The 23,134-nt window shown below is 44.8% G+C and overlaps 1 protein-coding gene across 10 annotated transcripts in view; it reads right to left on the bottom strand.

Moving 5' to 3' along the window:
• AUTS2 (activator of transcription and developmental regulator AUTS2) overlaps positions 1-23,134 on the bottom strand; it is a 690,192-nt gene that overhangs the window by 9,667 nt on the left and 657,391 nt on the right. For 3 of the 10 annotated variants that reach the window (XM_081843448.1, XM_081843455.1, XM_081843457.1), the window contains 10 exons: positions 21,395-21,869; positions 19,822-20,072; positions 17,937-18,178; positions 16,210-16,254; positions 10,747-10,842; positions 7,104-7,175; positions 5,060-5,089; positions 3,130-3,201; positions 2,419-2,560; positions 1,174-1,266 (listed from right to left, as the gene is read on the bottom strand). In XM_081843448.1, coding sequence (XP_081699574.1) covers positions 1,174-1,266; positions 2,419-2,560; positions 3,130-3,201; positions 5,060-5,089; positions 7,104-7,175; positions 10,747-10,842; positions 16,210-16,254; positions 17,937-18,178; positions 19,822-20,072; positions 21,395-21,869 — 1,518 coding nt within the window. The remainder of the gene's footprint in view (positions 1-1,173; positions 1,267-2,418; positions 2,561-3,129; positions 3,202-5,059; positions 5,090-7,103; positions 7,176-10,746; positions 10,843-16,209; positions 16,255-17,936; positions 18,179-19,821; positions 20,073-21,394; positions 21,870-23,134) is intronic. The other 7 variants (XM_081843450.1, XM_081843456.1, XM_081843449.1 and 4 more) reach the window with 5 other exon arrangements.

Below are 23,134 nucleotides of genomic sequence, written 5' to 3'. Positions count from 1 at the left end.
CCCTCTCCGCCTCCACATATATGCTCCCCAAAATCTCTTTCAGCCCTTATTACAGAACAGGGGGAGGAAGGAGGGAATTCCAGGGATCTTTTAAACCAGGCAAAGGTTCTCCTATTGATTCTACTGGCAAAACTCATAATTTTTTTCTTTCCCAAAGAGGGCAACTGCAATCCTACAGCAGCTGCACGCAACCTTTGGCCTTTCAGATATATATAATCCTCACACCTGCCTCTTTCCCCTGCTGGGTATTTTTTCCTCTTTTGGCTCTTTTTAAAAAAGTGTATTTTGTTTCACTTCCTTCTTTAAGGTGCTGCCCAAATGACTGTGAATTGAAGAACGGCGTGAAAATAATATAAATATAATAGCACTCCTGAATATGTGAATGTCACGAGATGCCCCCGCCCCCATGAAGTGTATCTGCAGGGCTGAAATGCAAAAGATGAAGCAGAATTTCCAGGACTAGGATTGCAGGGAAATAGCTGGACACTCAGACAAATTTCCTAATTATAAGAGCTATTTGATGAGAACTGATGGTGCAATCTCCTTCACTGTCGGCATTTAAATGGGGCGGGGGGAGTGTCAGATTGATAAACCACTTTGGGAGTTGTAGCTCTGTGAAGAGAATAGGGGTCTCCTAATGACTCTCAGCACCCTTAAACTACAGTTCCCGGGGTTCTTTGGGGGCAAGGCATGCCTGTTTAAAGTGGTATGATACTGCTTAAAATATACAGTGGTACTTCAGGTTAATAACTTAATTCGTTCTGGAGGTCCGTTCTTAACCTGAAACTGTTCTTAACCTGAAGCACTACTTTAGCTAATGGGGCCTCCTGCCACCGCCGCTCCACCGCCGTGCAATTTCTGTTCTCATCCTGAAGCAAAGTTCTTAATCCAAGGTACTGTTTCTGGGTTAGCGGAGTCTGTAACCTGAAGCATCTGTAATCCGAGGTACCACTGTATGGTTTAGATGGGGTCTTAGAGGGAGCCCATGTTGTGGCGTCCTGATGCACTCTGGCTCCCTTCGGTCCCAGTCAGCATAGCTAATGTACAGCAACATCTGGAGGGCATTGTGTTGGCTCCTTCTGCACTAAATCATGTAAAAAATGCTCTCAAGGGTGATGGGCCCATTGCCACAGTTGCTTGGCAGCTTATTACAAGTTGGTAATGCCTACTTACCTAAATGAGCAGCAGGGTTGAGGAAGTTGCTGTGATGGGGGTGAGGGCCAAAAGGGGGTGCGGCTGGGTGGGCAGCACCTATCAGGACAAATTCAAAAGCAAAAATAAAACAACACTTGAATAGCAGGTTCAGAGAAGATACACAGTGCCAACATATCACAATGCTGAAAGCAGGTCCTGTCTTCTAGAACTGAGGGGTATACTGTATATTGAGACCTTCCCTTGTAGCCCAGTAAACAGTTTGATGAAAAATGGCTGACAAACGTGTTTATAGTCACTGGACATTGTACACAGGTGTTTCTGGCAAAACTGGGATTGCATTCCAAATTTGGTTCACCTAGATGCTGTGTTGGTCTTGTCACCTGATCTCATGCAGATGTATCATTAGGACACTTCCAGCATGTCTCTCTACAGGAGGCTTTTGAGAGACTCCTTTGCTGGAAGTATTTAAGCAGAGGCCAGACTGCCCTCTGCCAGGGATGCTACACTCGCATTGCACATTGTAGATCCTGGGACAACCAGCTTTAAAGCCATGGTTATGAACGGTTCTGAAATTGCATGGGGAGTCTGCACAAGTTTGGAAGGCTCATTGCAGCAGACATTCAGCTCCCCACACGTAGAGGGTGGTGAGGCTCCGCAGAAGGGGGGTGACTAAGGGTGTGGGCCCACTCTCACCCACACTTGATTCCAATTGGAAGTGGAGGGGAGCAGGGAATCATTGGAAAGATTTGCCTGTTCGGAGCTATCCAGGGTCCTGAAATTCTAGCCTGACTCTTCCTGACTAAGACAGCTTCAGGCATCCCCAGGGACTCATAGTCAGCACAGATTATTCCTATGCATGTTTTCGGTTTTCCTTCAGAATTGCTCTGAGAAGACTGGCCACATTCCTTACTTGCTTTTTCCACCTTTTATTTAGTCACACAGCACACATGGAGTTTGCTCCCGAAGGAGGCAGTGACAACTACCAACTTGGATGGCTTTAAAATAGGATTAGACAAATTCGTGGAGGACAAGACTAACAAAGGCTATGTTCTGCCTCCACTGTTAGAGGCAGCAATGCTTCTGAATACCAGCTGATGGAAACTGCATGAGGGCAGAGGGCTCTTGTGACTGGGTCCTGCCTGTGAGTTTCCTCACAGGCATCGGCTCGGCCACCACAAGATGCAGAACTAGGTGGGTCTTTGGCCTGATCCAGCAGGCTTGTACTATGTTCTTCAATAATGGATCAGTGATATGCATACTCACTGGCTGCAGAGAAGAGAGTGGAGGGCCGAGCTAAGTCATGGGGATGGTGGATGGCCCCAAAGAGACTAGGACCTGGTGGCCGACTCAGAAATTCAGGTTTCAGGCCAAAATCCAGTTTATGGGGATCTGATTGCATCTGTTTCTGTAATAGGAAAAACAAACAGGAAACAAACCACAATCATGAACAAGACATTGGCCCAGCCCAGTGGAATGCTCTGCCAACAGAGATTAAGCAGATAGCTTTGGTTTTAGTTTTGAAACATCTGCTGAAAACTTTTCTATGCCACCAAGTTTATGCGTGGAATTAAGAAAATATCTATGGGTAAGAGTTGATCTTTGATTTTAATTTTTTACATGGCTTTTATTGTATGTATGTTTGAGGTAAACTGCTTTGATTAATTTTTTTTAATAGTAGCATACAAATATTTTTTTATAAATAAATCAATAATGAGCAAAATACAGGGGAACATAAAGAGCTACCTTAGACTAGGTCAGACTACCTAGCTCTGCTCTAACTAGCAGTGGCTGTTGGGAAGCAAAGGGTGTTCTCCATCATCTGCTATGTGATCTTTCTAAACTAAAATGCCAAGGACTGGACATTGCACCTTACTATACAAAGCACATGCTCTAGCTGTGTAGCTTTGGCCCCTCCCCCTAAACATGCTCCTTTGTATTCCCTTAGGAAGGTTTCACTTGCCCAAAGGGACTCACCTTCACTTTCTGTTGATGATGGTATATTTGCCAAGCAATATGGACATGCATAGCGCACCATTTTCCTGGTTTCTGTAAAAGAAGCAAAAACACAAGAGGCTATGAAAATGACACCACTTAGCCATAACAGTAAGATCTGAGCCTCTTCTCATTTAACAGCCATTACTTTTTACATTAAATGCCCTGCCTTTCTTCCCTTATGAATCTTAAAATGGTAAAAATCTCACGGTTGTAAAATCTCTCATGGTTGTAAAATCTCTCATCTCACTCTCATGGTTGTCATCCAATCCAAGCCCTGGCCAGACCATGACCTGCTTTGCTTCAGTTGCACTATGTCAAGCACTTTCAAAGCCATGCACTAAGAAAATAATGAAACAGACTGAGCTGGTGAATGAGACAATTCAGACATTAGAAGTGAGCATAGAGTGGTACTCTGCAAACCAGGAATAAGAAATCTGTAGCCTCCAGCTGTTGTGGGATTCCAGCTCTCATTAGGTCCAGCTAGCAATGGTCAATGATGATGAGGATCAAAGTTCAACCACATCTGAAGTGCCACTGGTCTACAGTAGATCCCCGTTGTAAAGCTCTTACTGATTTATTGGTAAGTGGGAAAGTGGAATCTGGCTACTTAGTGAGGTTAATTATATTATGCCCCTACATGACACAGTAAATTCACTTTCCCATGGGTCTGAATGCTGCATATGATTGGTGCTTCTATGGCTGCATTCATCTCATGTTTGCTTTATAAGAGGAAACCCTATCCTAAATGGCATTCCACATACACTCAAGTCAAAGTCCCAGTGAGACGACTTGACTGTATCAATGTGGCAAATGTTTGAATGCACACATCACACTCCAATAATAATAATAATAATAATAATAATAATAATAATAATAATAATTTATTTGTACCCCACCCATCTGGCTGGGTTTCCCCAGCCACTCTGGGCGGCTGCCACAGAGACCAAAAATACATTAAAATCCAAGACTTCAGTAGTTTTGTTGTGGGGATGCAATAAGCACACTTTTATAAGGACTTGGCAAAAATGTGAATTTTGTGAATGGGGTGCATCTGCACATTTCTGCCTTTTTCAGAAAGGTGATACATTCATGTTCCATATCCTGACATTGCAATTCTACTCAGTGTACCCTTGAGAAAGGCAAGCTCAAGTTCTCCTAATCTTAGCTATGAGTCCTGGAAGACCTGCTCCCTGCCTTGCAGGCCTTTTCCCACCAGGGAGGGCAGGTTCCTGACTGACTCCATCTACAAAAGCTGAAGCTGCTGAACAGACCCTTAGGTTGGGGTATTGTTCGAAGAGGGTTGTTGGCTGATATTAATTTTTTGCATCTTTAATCTTTAGATCTTACTGTGATTTATGTGGAAATGGTTCAATTTGATTGTGTATTTTTGGATGCTTTATTTATTATTTATTATTTATTACATTTGTTACGTTGTAACTATGCATTTTTTCATGTTGTAAGCCACCTTGAGCATGGTTTTAACAATGGAAAGGTGGCGTACAGATAAAATTACGTATGCATATTTGTATGTATGTATGTCCTCAGTTCTTTCCAACTGGATATACAACCTTCAAAATGGCCTAATAACCAAGCAGCTCTCCTTATTCCAAGTTTCACTCTCATCTTCCACATGCAACCTCTGTCCTTATGAAGGTGTTATAAGCGGGACATAATACGAGTCCTACCAGGTTTGACCAAAAGCCTATCTAGCCCTACATATTGCTTTTCACAGTGGCCAACGGGATGCCTCTTGGAAGCCAAGAAGCAAGATATGAACAGTCACTCCCCAGCACCTAGGGCAGGGTTTTGGACTACAACTCCCATCACCCCAAGCTAGCAGGACCAGTGGTCAGGAATGATGGGAAAGACAGACAGACAGAGGTCAACCAAGACTTAGTGGCCTTCTTACCCTCAGCATAGGTCTGAAGGGATCTGTCAACTGCAAAGAGAAAGAAAGAGGGAAAGTCAATAAAGGAAACCTTGCCACTCAAATAGTTGCTCATCTAATTTGCACTGCTTCACTTGGGAGAGTGGAAATTAAAATATTAGCATTTTCATTTCATTTGTAGTCTCTTTCAAAGTCTTAGCAGGCATGTTGCTTCATCTTGACCAGGTGTGGGGAGGTTTTTTACTCTCCTGATGTTGCAGAATTGCCGCTCCCATCATCCCTGGTTATTGGGGTTGATGGGAGTTGTAGTTCTGCAACATCTGGAGGGCTGCAGGTCCCCCCCCACCTGATCTTAAGGGTAAATTCCTGCCACGTTCACTCCTTTCCATCTCTGCTGCTCCCTGTTGTAAACAACAACTCCCACCATCCATGACTAGTGGTTCTCAACCTGTAGGTCCCCTGATGTTGTTGGACTACAACTCCCATCATCCCTGAGCTCTGGCCTTGCTAGCTAGGAATGATGGGAGTTGTAGTCCAACAACATCTGGGGACCCACAGGTTGAGAACTGCTGATCCATGACCATTAGGCCATGCTGGCTGGTAGTGATGGGAGTTAGGAGTCCAACAAGATCTGGAAGGACACAGATTCCCCCGCTCTGCTCTGCAGGATTTATGCTTCCAAGTATTGACAACCTCCCAAACATGGCCCCCAAAAGGCATTTTGACCTGGAGTTTGCCTGCTAATTCACTCAATTTAGCACTGTAAAATAGGAAACAGTGCAGTAATCTTTTAAAGTGAACTTTTGGTGGACCTTTTGAAGATACAGAGGAAGGCAGTATTTTGGAAGAGGCTTACTTGTCCATACACAATTGCTAACAGAAAAAAATTCAGTAACTATTACAACAGGAGGAGCAACCCTCCCCCCCCCATTTTGTTGGACCATAACTTCCATCATTTCTGAACATTATGAGGGGTCTGATAGGAGTTTGAGTGAACCACAATTTTGTTGGACCTCAACTTCCATCACCTTTGAACATTATAGGAGCCTTCACTCAGCAACACCTGGAGGACTCCACTTTGGTTAATGCTGGACTGCACATACCCCTCCTCTTTTAAAACCAGCTCCGAGTCACCCAATTATAAAAAAGCAAGTCAAATGATACAGACTGGTATAGACTGGTTGCTCTGTGGTGCAGATTTTCACACTGGAACAAATGTGGATAAAAAGGATTCATACAAAAATACTTTTTGACTCCCTTCCCACCCCCTCAAATCCATTCAAACCCATGCTGAATGGGAAGGCTCCTCTTGGGTCACAAGAAGAGGCCTTTTCTAACCCTGCTACCTGAAAACATCATTTAATTAGAGGTGTCAAGGAGTCTTCCCAAGACCATACATGGACAGGTGATCCACATCGCAGATGGCTAACATCATCATCCTGACCCTGACTTGAAGACATCTGGAGGACAAAAAGTGTCATCTGTGGAAGTACTGAATCTAAACCCAGACCTCAACACTGAACCTGAGCTGAAGTGTGTCAACCTTGACCCTTTCTCTAAAGCAGAAACCCCTGGAGGCAGAAACCCATAAGACAGAACATTATGCTGTTCAAAGCCTGCAAACATTTGAAAGAAATGCAGAAGGTTGAGAAGTAAGAGCCTCTAGGTCAGAAGTCTACACCTTTAATCCTTTCTTCTATTCTGGATGTGGGTGCAGTCTTGGAGGTGAAGACTGGTCCAAGAGCAATGAAACACCTCGGCTGAGCTCTAGATGTAATCACAACACCCTGTCTGCTTGGAGCTATCTGTGGTCATGATACTACAGTATTATGATCTCTGGCACCCTCAGGTTATCTGTCACATCCTGTGCACTCCCAATCACAGCCAGCCCACTTAAGGACCATGAAAGTTAGATCCTGTGCTTTATGTTTTCCAAATTCCACACTTTCTCAATTTAAGCTCAGATCAAATAGCAATAAAGGGCAGAGTTAAGATAACCACCTCAGCTTCATTCATCATTCAATGGTTGAATGGTTTGGAGGGGCTGTAACATTTTAGAACTTACCCTGGGATCTTTCTGCAATAGGGTGTGTGGAACAGCTCCAGGTCTCGCTGCAACATCAATAGGATTCGAAGTCTACAAATGTCACATACACAGAAACAACGACAGTGTAAATTTATGTGCAAACTTTTAAACTTTTAGAAAACCTCAAAAGAATTAGTTAGGCAGTAAGTGAGGGTCTCCATAAAAAAAGAAAGGAACTGAAGATTATTTTCCCATCTATTCACTTAGTTACAGCAGAGATGGAAACCTGTTGCCCTCCAGATTTAGGGACTACAACTCCCATCAGCCTCTGCCAGTATGGACAATGGTCAGGAATGATGGGAGTTGGAGTCCTGAAATATCTGGAGGGTCAAGGCTCCAAACCTTTGGACTACAGTTTCATATACTCTGAAATGTCATTTCCAGAGTGCCTTGCCTTGGTGCACACAGAGTCATAATTTCTGTCCTAGGTTAAAGACTGTCTTAGGTTAAAGACCTCTTAAAATGAGTCACAGATCTGTTTAGCTTTAGAAAATGAGATCTTGGCTCTCTAAGTTTCACCATGTTTTCCTATTATATTTGTGAGTATTCAAATCTGTTCTTTTTGTGTGTTACAAGATGCCATTGAATAGCCTTAACTGGTGAAAAACCCATCACTCTCTCGCTGTTGCACAAAGCAAGCTAGTAAGATGCACACATGTCTTCTATCAGTTTCTTCTTTTCTAACCCGACAAACAAACTATGTTGTGTTCACAGGTTTTCAATTCTCAGGTGTTGCTTCTGCAAAGGGCTCACAGTTGTTGTTGGAGACAAGCCTCCTCCCTCTATCGAGGTGATAATGCATGCTGCAGAGTACCCACTTTAACACACACACACACACACACACACACACCTCAAAACTATTCACACTGCGCCTTGCTTATTTATTTTCCAGGTCCAAAAGTAAATATACCCTTGAACCACTAGGAGTCCCCTGGAAGCACTCTGAGTGTAGCTTCTGACAGCATCTCCTGGACCACAACTTCTAGCATTACCTACCACAGTACCTCCCATGCTTCGGTTTTTTGGCCAAAGTTATGGAGCTTTCTTTTGCAAAATTGCAAAGAAATTGAACATTTCTTAGCTATTTCTGAGGAAAATTGGCAAAAAATGAAACAGCCAACATGGGCTGCCATACGTATGGATTTTCACGGACATTTCACCAAATTCCGCTCTGACACTGCTTGCGGATGCTGTGTTCAGGGTATCCCATACAAATTTCCCGGACGTATGGCAACCCTATAGCCATCCAGCAGGATGGGAAGTGGATTCCAACCAGAGCTGATGGCCTTCCATTCACACAGAAGCAAGGAGCATAATAAAAAATACAGGTACAGATAGGTAGCCGTGTTGGTCTGCCATAGTCAAAACAAAACAAATTCCTTCCAGTAGCACCTTAAAGACCAACTAAGTCAGTTCTTGGTATGAGCTTTCGTGTGCATGCACACTTCTTCAGATACACACTTCTTCAGAAAAATACAGGCTCACTGATAGTGCAAGTGAGAAGCAGGTGAGAAGGGAGGGAATGCCAAGCTGGAGATGGGGGTTGGGAAAGGGGAGTCAAATGGATTATTGCTGGGATTAAAAAACCAAGCTAGAGAGGGACAGTGTGAGGGACAGCAGCTGAACAGTGAACAATTTGGGTTTGCACCAATAAAGGGGGTCAGAAAGAAGGGGAAGCAGCTCGTATCCAGACAGCTGGCTGTAGTTGTGGGTACTGAAATAATTTCAAGTGTTGGGAAACAGCAGAACATTGGGGCATATAGAAAGCCAATGAAAGGGGAACATAAGACCATGAGCCCTGCTGGATCAGACCAAAGACCCATCTAGCCTGGCATCCTGTTATCACAGTGGCCAACAAGATGCCAACTGTCCTCTTCCAGAAAATGGCTGAAGGTCTTGGCAATCTGACTGTGGATGTGGATGTGGATAAGGGATTGAAGCAGATGGAACACATAAGCCATCAATCGCAAACTGTTGATTTTGACATCAGTAGAGGCAGGTGTCTCCATTCACAAAGTAAGAATCACCAAAACCGTCTTTCCAGAATAGAGATTTATAATGTAGTCATGAGAATGTAAAAAACCTGACTTGCGAAGAGCCCCACACAACATTTAAAAAAACAACAACCATGCACGCAGCCACATACTAGTAGATGGTTAAGCTCAAATGGATTCTTAATAGCCTAATTATCATACATATGAGGACCTTTGCTAATGAACTACAATCTACATATTTAAGAAGCTTGAGTGGTGGAGCGGGGATAGTTTTCAGATTGGACAAACACAGCTCAACATCTAGCCTCAAAAGATTAAATTTAAAATACACCGGTGAACAATGAGGATTACAGTTCTTTAAGCAGAATGCATAAGACTGACATCAGTCTACCCCTGAGCTAAGAAATACAATACCTGGTATAAAAGAGCAGAAACAAACAGTTTAGAACATCCCTAAATACCTTGAGTTCCATGATAAAAGAAAGGCAAGATATAAAATGAAAGAATGGAAGATTGCACCAAATGTTCATAAGTGAACATTTTCAGATGAAAAGATGCTTTTTCGGGGCTCCTAAAATGCCCCCAGGGAAGTTTTACTGCCTACTTTTGTTTACTGCTAATTCTAGGCCGCTGCTTCAGCCCAAAGTATGCCCCACTCTACCAGATTTTGGTTCTTCTGTGCAAAGCTAGTCAATCAGCAATCACATTGAAAATGTAATGGCAAAACAGCCCAATAGTTTTTCTAACTGGGCCAACATCACCAAGAAGTGTAGACTTTCCAAGGTATGTTTATTGAGACTTTGCCAATCAGTGGAGAACCTGTGATCATCCAGACGTTCTTGGAAACCAAGTCCCATCATCCCCAGTCAACATAGCTAATGGCTAGGGATTATGGTGACCGCAGTCCAGTAAGGACCCGAGGTACTACACCACACCTCTGATATAGGGCTTTAAAAGCAAGAACCAGCACCTGGAAGCCTACTGGAAAGCCACCCCACCCCTGCCTCCCCTGCTGCCTCAGTAAATGAGAGTGAATCAAGGGAACACATGATGAAGGTTTATGCAGATCTCTTTTCAACTGATTTGCCCATCATCCCCAAGAGAGTTTGAGTCCCAATCAAGCTCAAAGGAAACTCTGGGATTTTGTGCCCCACGTTGACCTAGGGAGGAAATGCCTTCCTGTAGACTCATTCATCTCTCCCAGCAGAGCCATCTCCAAAACCAAAGATGGGGAACATTTGGACCTCCAGGCTACAGCTGGACTACAGCTCCCAGAAGCCTCAGCCTGCATAGCCAACAGTGAAGGATGATGAGAGTTGAAGTCCTGCAGCATCTAGAGCAGCGGTTCTCAATCTGTGGGTCCCCAGATGTTGTTGAACTATAACTCCCATCATCCCTGAGCTCTGGCCTTGCTAGCTAGGGGTGATGGGAGTTGTAGTTCAACAACATCTGGGGACCCACAGGTTGAGAAAGGCTGATCTAGAGGGTTGCAGGTTCCCCATGCAGGCCCAAGACAAATAAAAGCACTGCTCCTCACCTGGAACTGCAAGAAACCACAAAGCTACAAGACACATGTCCATAATAGGAAAGAGTCTACACAACACACACAAAACATATTTACAATTTACCTTGGGTTGAAACGCCCCTTGTAGTGAGCCAAAAGGACCAGTTGGAGGAATCATTGGAGGGATCCCTGATACAGCAGGAGGGTACGAGTGGAATAACTGTGACAAAGGGAGGATAACATCAGCAAAGGACCCCACACACATTTTCTAATTGCACATCATGCAATTTCAGCTCAGAAGAAAGCAAAAGAGACACGGAGGCAGTTTATGAATTATGCAGTTCACATGATTGCTGCTGTTAATCAGTCAGTGATCCAACTGCATAAAAATCAATGCTGGACCACTGATGTTGGGTACTTGGTAAAGGAGGTGGTGATAAGCCTAGGGAAAAGACAAAGGCATCTGACAACAGCAATGAATAAGGGATATAATGGACATTCACAAAATGTTAGACGACAAGATGAACAGATTTGTGTGGAAAGAACAGATTATTTGAAAGCGTAAGGGGTAGAGAGCTGTCTCAGAATGGATTTTTATAATGAGGGTTATTATTATACTGTATTATAATACTGCATTACAGAAAAAAGAGAGGATGCAATGGGAAGGAACTGGAGGAGAAACGTGATCTCATTGTCAATTGCATTAGTTGTAGCAGTTAAACAACAGGAACAAAGGAAGCTGCCTTAATATTGAGTCATGAGACTGTAAGAAGAGCCTGCTGGATCAGGCCAGTTCTCACAGTGGCCAATAAAATGTCTCTGGGATAAGCAAGAATGACCTGAGTGCAACAGCACTTTCCCCATCTGTGGTTTCCAGCAACTGGAATTCAGCCTTCAACAGTGGAGGTAGAACATAGCCACAGATAGCATGGTCCTCCATGAATTGGTCTAATCCTCTTTCAAAACCATCAAAGTTGGGGGCCACCCCCAACTCTTGTGGGAGCAGATTCCACAGCTCAACTGTGTGAAGAAGTAATTTGTTATCTGGTTTGAGTCTTCCAACTTTATTCCGTGAGTTCTAGGGTTCTGAGAGAGCATAATTTTATAAGCTTCTATCATGTCTCCTCTTACTCCTCTTAGTACTTTCTGTAAATTCAGATGACCCTAATGTTGTAACCTTTCCTCAGAGGGCAGTTGCTCCATCCCCTTGATCATTTTGTTTGCCCTTTTCTGGTCAAACCCTTGGCTCTATCGAGCTCCAGGGTCTCGCCCTGAAGTCTTTCCCAATTCTGTCTGGAGATGCTAGAGATTCAGCCTGGGACCTTCTGCATGCAAGTTATGTGTTCAACCACTGAGAATCACATACACACAGGTAGTTTGCATCTTATGCTTATTTTACTTACCCAATTGCAGCTTTGCATGGGGGTGGGGTGGGATAAATAAATGGAGAGCAGAGCAAACTCATTTTCCATTTACTTATTCCCCCTCCCCATACCTGTGCAAAGCTGCAGTCATGAGCTTACCCAGCTGTGAGAAGGCAGTATCCCAGAGCCCTTGTGCCCCTTCGTCAATTTTCCTGAATTGCCCTACAGCAGTTTGGCTTGGGAAAAGCCTTTGGCCAACAGATGAGGCCTTTTTCTACAAAATCGCAGTGCAATTCCCTTGCAAATGCATTCCACTGACTCATGATGCCTGCCTGAGCCAAAGATCTAAAAAAGCACAATAGTCAGTTTCATTGTATTGTTCCATGAGGTGCACCTAAGCACACTGAAGCATCTCTCTCTCTCTCTCTCTTTTTTGCAATTAACATCATTAAGAAAATGCAACAATTTTAAGGCTTTCACTGAACCACCTGGCCCAGTTCCTCTCCCCACTCCTTTCATAGATCATTGCCGTCTTTTAATTCTATTTCGCTTCAATGTGAACTTCCAATGGTGCAGAAAACGTTTCCAAGATTAGATGATATTGAATAGCGGAGCTCTCAAGAACCCATTAGGCAGGCAAGCGTCTTGGGTTGCAATCACTTTTTAATACTGAAAATGAGCATGTTAAAGACTCTAGCATCCATACTGTTCTGTATTAACATGCCAGTTCACAAAAGCGAAGGGAAGTTAGAAATTTCATTGTATGCTGGTTGTTAACATATAGATGGTGGGAAAGGATGGAGACCTTTCAGAGTGTCTTGGAACTGCCACTGCTGCTTGAAGGCTTGGATTCCCATGTTGTCAACAAAAGTAGAGAGCTATCAATGTCCCATCTTAGCTGGGCCTCAAGTTGCAGGACAACTTTTAAGTAACACAGCTTCTGTAGGTTCAGGAAGCACCAACAGCCAAAGCCAGTCCATGATCCCATCCCAGGCAAACTGGGGTTCAAGTGAGGGCTTAGACAAGAGAAAAGTTGAATGGCAGCCCATTTGATGCAGAAAGTTTGATGCAAGGGACATACAAATACATCCCAACAGCTTTTCCAGCCTGGTGCTGAGGCTCTTGAACTGGAGCTGCCAGAAACACACCCAGGGCGCAGCTGAACTCCATCTTCTGTCATCAAAAGAGAGGCGTCATCATGAAGAGGACTTTATTTGTGAGGAGACCTTGACTCCTGAGGAGTCTTCTCCCAAAAACTGGAATGTCTCCTCGTGGGAACATGTATCCACCTGCCATTTAAGGGACTGTCTCTTGTGGGCTGGCGGCCAGTTCAAGTCTCAGTTTCTGAGTCTGAATTGCCTCTCCTTGGCATTCTAGTAAAAAGGCTTCAGCCTGTGATCTGGTGGATCAAGGATAGCAAGATCTGTCCCTCTGCAGCCTGCCTGAGTAGAACTCCTGATAGCAATTAGTTGAGTTGTTACCTGCAGAACTGCTTTACCTGTCAGTAGCTGGATTAATCCTTTAAAAATCCTCATCACCTCTCTCTCTCTCTGAAGCAGGAATGGAGAAACTGTGGCCCTCCAGATGTGGCCAGATTTCTTGCCCTGTGAAGCTTGGTCCCACCACTACAATTGCCTTCCACTGGCTGACAAAGACTTTAATGGTTTAGCAGGTTTTTAGTTTTCCCGGTAGACGACCTTTTATTTGAGGTTTACTTTTACTTTTACTTATTTATTAAAGTATTTTAAGCCACATTTCAGGGTACATTAGTAATTCTTGAAAGAGCATCTCCACCCCCAGCATTCAGCCCGGACAGGTCCAGCTCCAAGGGCCTTTTGGTGGTTCCCTCAGTGCAAGAAGTGAGGTTACAGGGAATGCCCTCCCATCAGATGTCAAGGAAATAAACAACTATCTGACTTTTAGAAGACATCTGAAGGTAGCCTTGTTTAGGAAAGTTTTAAATCTTTGATGTGCTTTTAATTCTGTTGGGAGCCGCCCAGAGTGGCTGGGGAAACCCAACCAGATGGGTGGGGTAATAATAATAATAATAATAATAATAATAATAATAATAATAATAATGTTATTATTATTAACCAACCACATTTTTAAATGGTCTCATTTTTGTAGATTGTTCCTAACTTTTTTAAAAAAATGTTTTTAATTGTTCTCAATATGGTTTTTTAATATTGTTTTAATATTTTGACATTTGCCACCCTGAGCTCCTTTGGGAGGAAGGAAGGGCTGCAAATTTAATAAATTTAAATTATGCAGCAAAAGGGGGGAGTAGCATTTTTTTAATGAAATAACATAATAACCATAGTTAAAAATACAGATGCCATACGGTTCCCGAATCACACTTTCAGCATCTTGTGTTAAGAAAGCACATTCCAAACCGAAGGTAAAGCCGCCAACAAATGTTTTAAGAAAGGAAGAAAAAGGAGCAATTCTACTTTGCCTACAAATTTAGACCATAATACCTTTTGATCTGGCCCATTAAGTGAAATCCACTGGTTAATGCATTTTTAATAATATGCCAGTTAAAAGTTTCAAGTGCTTTAATCTTGTAGCTTTTAACCTCTCTTAACCATTGAAATGGAACAAGCCATCAGGTTAGATACATCTGAGGCAATGAAAGAGAAACACAAATGACCTAACACTCATTTGGATTCTGTGATTTCTCACCTATTGGAGAAAGGGAGGGTGTATAACCATTTGGATCAACCATAAAGCTTGGCTTTCAGGGTGCTGTCAATTCCTTAAGATTCCTTTGGCACAAAGGCCCCAAGATAGATATCTGTGCCTCTTCAGGCCTGCAGAGGGATCTTGCATGTGCCTGGAGGTGCCCTAGTCCTCTGAGTGGAGGGAGAACATAAGGGCTGAGTGAATCAATTCATTTGGGGCTTGGTGGTGTTGTGGTCTAAAGGGTGGCGGTTCGAATCCCCACAACAGGGTGAGCTCCTGTTGCTCTGTCCCAGCTCCTGCCAACCTAGCAGTTCGAAAGCATGTCAGTGCAAGTAGATAAATAGTCACCACTGTGGTGGGAAGGTAAACAGCGTTTCCATGTGCTCTAGTGTCCGTCACAGTGGTCTGCTGTGCCAGAAGCGGTTTAGTCATGCTGGCTGCATGACCCAGAAAGCTGTCTGTGGACAAATGCCTGCTCCCTCAGCCTGGAAGCAAGATGAGCACTGCAACCCCATAGTCACCTTTGACTGGACTTCACCGTCCAGGGATCCTTTACCTTTTTACCTTCATATCAGGGCAAGGACGTTCCTACAGAAAACCAACCCTAGGTCTTTGCTGTTTCAGTGCGGTGTTAAGGTAAGCTGCAAATATTTTTATGTCGTCTTTGTTAGAAGGAAGATTTTGCTGTTGTTAACTTTATTTCGTTAGTTTTCATTATTGCATTTCGTATTTTTCTTTATGAAGTTTTGCATGCCGCCCAGATAATTTTTTCTAATGGGAGGCCATATAAATTTAACAAATCTTTCATAGCACTTTGCATTTTTTTAAATTGCCAAAAATGCTATTTAAAACCAATATTTTAGTGTGTTTTTCTCCTAAGAAACATTTTTTTTTGCATGCAGTTTTGACATTTTTACATGCAACTTACCCCAGTAAAATGCATTTTGTATGCTATTTTCAATAATACAGACCTTTTTATAATACTTTCTCCATATTATATGTATTCTTGTACATGTTGCTTTGTTGGAAAGCTGCATTGCAAAATTCAGAGAATTGCGAATTTCAAAGGTAAGCCTGTGTTTTGGTTTGCATATAAGTTGAAGAAGTGTGAATTAGGTAGTTTCTCATTCAAATGCAAACAAATCCCTCATCAACCCAGGACTTCATATATCTTCATTACCACATTGGAAGCTAGAGAAATGGTCACAAAAATCTGCTTGTGGCATTGAAATGAGCAGAGAAGACAGCAATAACAGAGAGAATCTGGGCACCTTTGTAGTCTCCAGTTCTTGATTAAAGAGTTAGATTTAGGCATAGCTTCAGAGTTTGCTTTTTCTTTTTAAGAGATATCACATCTTTCAGAAGACGAAAAGCTAAAGCAAATGACAATATCGATGATGGACTTTTTAGAGTGATGGACAGAAAGGGAGAAGGAGAGAAACAGAAAATGGGATGTTCTGCCACTGATCTGAGTGGTGATCTCAGCCCACCAATGGGAAAAGAAGCAATTAATACATTTTAAGGCAGTAAGAAGAACTCACACTGTGTCGGTAGAAAGGGTCAACTTTTGTAGGGTATTTGTCAAACTGCAAAAAGGATCAAAACACAAACTCATTATGTTGTCTTTCTAATGGGGCATACATTTCTTTGATTCAGTCAATGGTTGGGAACTGGTGAAAAAACTGGCAATCGATGGAGATGTGGGGAAAGGGGAGGATATACCTAAAAATGGCAGGTGTTCAAGGATGAAAGTATGGACAGCAGTGAGAGCAGGAAGAGATCAGGAGCAATTTAGATAACAAAAATTCCAGGTGCAAATTAAGTAGAATGATTGGAACCAACAACGTAATACTACAATATATTCCCTACATAACAGGACTGCTCCTGACCAGTGTTCTAGCCAGCCATTCTCTGCAAGGAGGACATTTTCCCTGGGCTCTCTCCCCACCCTGTTCCATTTTCCCATTTAATGTTTTTCTTTCCAATCTGTCACTCATTTGCCTGCATCCTTTTGTGTGTGTGTGTGTGTGTGTGTGTGTGTGTGTGTTCCCAAACTCTGCAGTTCCCTGAGCATACTGACAGCTCCTTCATGTTTCTCAGTGAGTCCATTTGGACTCCATGTCCTCCAACACTCACCACTTGAGCTTGCTATCTGAGGGGGAAAGGCCATGGGTTCCTGAGGCCCATACACCTCTTTTTCACCTCTTTATTTAGGCAAACAAAGCAGTGATACCAGCAGGCTGAGGTTCATTCCAGGCTAGTCCTTCCACCCTGTGAAATATCATCGTTTCCTCACTCACCCTTTAGGAAGAATGCACATGCCATTACCAAATGGCTGTATATCAATCTTTTCTTCTCATCCTCCCCTAAGCCTGATTTCTCATCCTCCCCTAAGCCTGATTTCCGACCTTTTATTTTGGCAGTAAAATGTAATCGCAATGTCCAGTGTGGAACAGCAGCGTGAAATAATCAAGACATGGCAGAGTTACTGTGCTTTTAACTGAAAGCTTCCTGTTCTGCAAGTTCACTGCTTACTTTTTCACTGTAGCTAGAGCATGCTGTCTCCAACATGGCGTGGAGCTTAGCCTGGTGGGAAGATGCCAAAGGAGTAGGGAAATGGAAGATGCCAGGGATTGAACCTGTGAAGTTTATTATGTTCTACCTCTGCTGCACGGCCCTTCCTCAAGAGTTTAAGATTGGTCCAGAATGAAGGGACCTGTGTTCTGAAACATCTTCAGAGCTCTAATAAATTCTATTAGTAGGCACCAACCAGTAAATGCGGTGGGGGAGGGGGGCAGCCTGCCTTGCACCCCCTAAGTGTTTCTGTTGCCTTTGAGTTTAGTGGAGGACACTGCCCCACTGCCAGTTTGAAGTAAGACTCGGATGTCAGTCAACCAGCTGGCCATCAACCCTCTGGGCTGATGTCGCTCGCACTGTGCCACATTGTTAGTACTGTACTGCCTTCCATGACAAAACATAGAAAGCAATTACGTTAGAAAGGAGGGTTCAAGTTTAGCTTTATGCCCTCACTTTCAATCTGCACCACATTTTTTGCAAACAAGGGGGCCACATGCATGGGAGCCTCTAGAAATATCGAATGTTTCTCACTTTCCGAATTCCCCGAGTTGCAAGGTGGGAGGAGCATGCTTCCTTCCTCCCAGAATCTCTTCTTTCACGCGGACATCTTCCCCCATCGTCACAATTTTATCACCATTTTGCAAAAGGAAAGAAAAAGATCCAAAGAGAGTTGTGCTCTACTTATCCTCACATTTCTGCCTGGGGTACGCACCATGGGAGGTGCTGGCGTTGGCATGATGGCGGTGGGCGGGATTGCGTGGGGGAAAGGTGTGAAAGTGTGCTGGTGCGTATGTTGGTGGGTGTGCTGGTGCTGATGCTGATGCTGGTGGAACTCCGTCCTCAGGTAAGGCGGTGGGCCCAGCGAGGCGCCGCGGTCGGCACTCTGCGAAGCCAGAAATCGGGTGTTCAGCTCCTGGCGGAGAAGATCTTGCTCTGAAAACCAAGACAATGGCAACATGAGGTTTTATCCTTCTCGTTTATATACCACTCCGTCTTTCCTTTTTCCTTTTTTTTTGGGGGGGGGGGGGAATCACACTTCCACAATGCGCAATTGATCTTTGTTAATAGATGGATGTTTCCCTTCATCTCTGTTCCTCCATTAGTGCCAGCATGATGATGGGGAACCTATGGCCCTCTATGTGCTGATAGACTCCCACATGAAACAGCAGCCACCGGCATGGCCAATGATCATGAAGTTTGTTGGACAGCAACATCTGGAGGGCCACAGATTCCTCAGCCTTGTGCCAGAGTTGTGTTTCCCAAACTTGCATCTCCAGCTGTTTTTGGACTACAACTCCCACCATCCCTAGCTAGCAGGACCAGTGGCCATGGTTGATGGGAACTGTAGTCCCCAAACAGCCTGAGACCCAAGTATGGGAAACCCCATGCTAAAGGAAGAACAGAATAGCTTGCTTTTCTGTTTTAAATTCTCCTACTGGAATTTGGTACAACCTGCTTGCATAAAATATGTCCAAACCCAAATTTAAGAAAGATACGTATTGTGAATGTGGACAGACTTCTGGCTTGTCAGATCGATTCTTGGTTTTTTGCCCCTGTAGAACCCTAAGATCTCCCGGCCAGAATAAGCAGTGGTGGGCTGGTGCCCATCTGGACTGGTAGGATCATCAGTAACTGTAGTCGAAGCCAATGGCAGGCAGAACCAACTAATTCCAGGTTTCTCTCCATCTTCTTCCTCTCTGCTGAGTTCTCCAAGGACAAGACTGAGACTTAGGAGGAGGATGCAGACAGCCAGGACCGTACACTGGGTTGTTTGGCCAGCATGACCCAGTAAGGAAGCGGGCAGGTGGCAGCAGGCTGTGGGGAGACTCGTAATTTGGTGATGGAACTCCATTCATCCATTCATGAATCAGCTTCCATTGCTGAGATGGGTTCCTCCTTCCTTCCCCTCTTACTCAGCCCCCCCCCTCATCTCTCTAATTCCCTTCCATCCCCCTCTCCGTCCCTCTCTCCCAGAATGCACTGTCCCTGTGTGTATTTCTGTGTATGTATGTATGTGTGGGACACAGGTGGCGCTGTGGGTTAAACCACAGAACCTAGGACTTGCTGATCAGAAGGTCAGCGGTTCGAATCCCCACAATAGGGTGAGCTCCCATTGCTCGGTTCCAGCTCCTGCCAACCTAGCAGTTCGAAAGCACGTCAAAGTGCAAGTAGATAAATAGGTACCGCTCTGGCAGAAAGGTAAACGGCGTTTCCGTGCACTGCTCTTGTTCGCCAGAAGCGGCTTAGTCATGCTGGCCACATGACCCGGAAGCTGTACACCAGCTCCCTCGGCCAATAAAGCGAGATGAGTGCCACAACCCCAGAGTCGGCCACGACTGGACCTAATGGTCAGGGGTCCCTTTACCTTTACCTTTTATGTATGTATGTATAGAACCGTAGAACTGCAGAGTTGGAAGACACCACAAATGCCATCTAGACCAAACCCTGCAATGAAGGAATATTTTGCCCAACACGGGGCTCAAACTCACAACACTGAGATTGAAGAGTCTCATTCTTTACCAGCTGAGCTATGTAGCCCCATTGCATAAAGTATCTAAGTATATGCACATTCTTACCTGAGTAAGCACTTCCAGCAGGATGACCTGGAACTTGCAATGTCCCTGACGTCAGAGGAGGAGGAGGGGGCAATGCCGTGGGAGGGGCAAACATATTGGGGTGATGGGCGTGTGCAGGAGGTTGGAGGGTGGGGGTAAAGGTATTGAGCGGGCTGTGGTTTGGCAAAGAAAGGGGGAAAGGGGATGCTGAGGGGTGGTGGCCTATATGTGGAGGGGGTTGAGTCTTGGCAGGAGTGCTGCTTCTGCTGCTGCTGTTGGTGGAAATAAAAAAAGAGGTGGGGAGGAAATGTTAGGAAACAGAGCTCCCGGAAGGTGCGAGAATCACCAAGCAAGAAGAAAACAGAGAACCATCTAACCCAACATGGTACCATGAAGCGCAACCAAATCTTCCTCTTCCTTGTCCCACCTGCCCCAAAGCAATAGATGGCCTGATCTTTTTCTCCAGGAATGATGATGCAACATGGCTCTATTATCTGGTCAGCTGCACCAGGATGGAGGAGTCTGGAAAAGATGCAGATTTTCCTTCTACCAGGCCAGCAGCCTATCTAACTTTCCATAGTCCACTCTGACTCACAGACTATTTCCAGGATCACAGGTAGAAAGGAAGGTTTCTGGGCCTGAGCTAGGCTTTCTTCATTCACACATTTATATCCAGTGTTTCTTCTGACATGGAGCCCAAGCTGATGTGTGTGGGCCTCTTCCAACAGAGAGCTGCCCAGGCTCTTCTTGAAGTCCTCCAGTGTGGCAGTGCTCCCCTCATGCCTCACCCCAGTAGCTGGCTCCATGTCAGACTACTCTTGCTGTCAATCAATTCCTCCCAAATCTACTCTCCTGTAACTTGAACCCATTAGATCTCATCCTCTCCTCTAGACCAGCAGCAGAGAACAAGGCTTTGCTCTCTCTGTGTGTTCAGTCCCTGAACAGTGCTCCACACCCTCAACCTTCTCCTCTCTAATAAGGCCCAGCTCCTTCAGTATTCCTGACTGAATCTATTTCATTTTGTCTATACTCTTCTTAAAGCAAACCACACAAATCTGGACACAGTACTCCAGATCAATGGTAATGGGTGTCAATTCAGTGTTAGAAGCTCAGGTGTATAAGCTAATCGCCAAATGGCACCTTAAACCTAGGATGCAGTCACCACAATGGAATGTCTAGGCACACCCATCTCCAATTAAATTTGTTGTTGTTGCTTTCATTTCCATACCACTTTATAGTTTAAAGAAGAAATCTCAAAGCTCACTGAAACATTTTTAAAAACCCAGAATAAAACAAATGCAACCTTCAAGGAGAATATGTCGAAGTGACATTTCATTTTCCCCATATTAATTTACCTACTTAATTTATAGGAACTGCCCCTGAACAGAAGGGCTCTAGGAAGCCAGAGTGGTGCAGTGGTTAGTGTGTTGGACTAGGACCTGGGAGATTCAGGTTCAAATCTCCTTGCAGTCATGAGGCTCCCTTGGGTTGGTGGGACAGTGCCCCATTTGCCCTAATAGACCGCTCTCTGCTGCTCTAGGTAGCACCTTCAACAACAGCAGATGCTAGGAAAATGCACCCCAAGAGGACTCACCTCAGACTGTTGAGGCTTAAGCTGCTGCTGTTATATGCCGACAACTGCTGGGCGAGGCTGCGGGAGGGAGGGCGGAGCTGGGCAGATGGCAGGTTTTGACGGGCAGGCTGCCCGGGAGAGGGCGGCCTTGGCAGGCGCTGTGTTGGAGTCGGGGGGCCTGTGGAGTGCTGAACCTCTCCCAAGGCCTGCAGTCTCTGGGGGGCTTCAGGTTGCAATGGGTGATGAGGCTCCTTTGGCTGGATGGCAGCAGGACTAGGAGAATGTGCCTCTGAAGCAGGTTCCAAATGAGGCAGGGTCCAAGCCTGAGAAACCTGAGGAGAAAGCTCTTTAGCTGTGACAGAGTCAAGCAGCGGATCTCTCCCGCCCTCCTGGCTCTTCTCTTGACTCCGTTCTAATCCCGATATTTTGGGGACTGCCAACGCCCTGGCATCTTGGTCCTCATTTTCCGTTAGTATGCCAGCTCCTATATCAGTATCTGGAAACAGGAAGAGATGACACAAAAGAGGGTTAAGGTTACACCATGCCAAATTACGTGACGAAAGAAATCATAAACTGAAGCCAGGGTTTCCAGCACATCTTGAATCCAGTCTTCCACTACCTGCATTCAACTAGTGGCGCTGAGGTTATGTTCTCTCCCCCAAGAAAAATGAAGTTGGTAGAAATAGAACACTCACAAACAGTCCAATTTGGGTGTGAAAGAGAAGTGGAAGGAAAGAGGAGGGAAATGAAGGACTGTAAAGCTGATTGGAAAGAGATCTGTTGTAGGGATGAGGAGAAAATTGATTTGGTTTGGATTTAAAGGCAAAGCTCCCTCATGTGCACTTCCTGAAAACAACACGTTCACTGAAATGCAAAATTCACACTTCTCTGAGCTTTGCAAGGCAATTCTCAAACCAAGCTATGTGTACAAAATGTGCAAACTTAGAATAAACTGTGGATAAGAATGCCTGTATTTGTGAAAATAACATACAAAATGCATGTTATGTTAGGGAAAACTGCTTGCAAAAATGAACATATTAAGCAAAATCTGCACTAAAATGCTGATGGGTTTTCAGTAGGACTTCTCTAAATAAAGTACCGTATTTTTCAACCTATAGGACGCACCGGCCCATAGGACGCACCTAGTTTTCGGGGGGGGGATCAAGAAAAAAAAAATGATCCCCCCCCCGCAGTTCTGGGAGCAAGACCTTCTTCCTGCTTTTGCGGGAGGTGGCGGAATTCCCCCACCTCCCGCAAAAGCCTGCAGGAGCCGCGCACGACTCCTGCAGGCTTTTCGACCAGAAGGGAGAAGGGACTTAAACGGCCAGTCAGTCCCTTCTCCCTCCTTGGGGAAAAGCCCCCAAGAGCGGCACACTCTTTAAAGGCTGCGCGGCTCCTACGGGCTTTTCTAGGAGGTGGGGGAATTCCCCCACCTCCTAGAAAAGCCAGCAAAGCCATGCAGCCCCTTTAAAGAGCACACGGCTTTTGCCTGCTTTTGCGGGAGGTGGGGGAATTCCCCCATCTCCCACAAAAGCCCACAGGAGCCAGAAGGGACGTACTCCGCCAGTCAGTCCCTTCTCCCTCCTTGGGGAAAAGCCTTCTTTTCCCCACCGCCAGCCTCCAAGCCAGGTTGGAGAGTAGTGGGAAGGCGTCGCGCACCTTCCCGCTGCCCCCCATCCTCTGGGGCTGGCGATGGGGGAAGCGCTGCTTTCCCCCACCACCAGCCTCAAAGAGAGACTCTCCTGGCTTCAGCAGAAGCAA

The sequence above is a fragment of the Podarcis erhardii genome (assembly GCF_964252035.2).
Source record: "Podarcis erhardii genome assembly, chromosome: 16".
Classification (NCBI taxonomy): domain Eukaryota; kingdom Metazoa; phylum Chordata; class Lepidosauria; order Squamata; family Lacertidae; genus Podarcis; species Podarcis erhardii.
The sequence above is the reverse complement of the archived record's forward strand: the minus strand, read 5'-3'. Positions and strand labels throughout refer to the sequence as shown.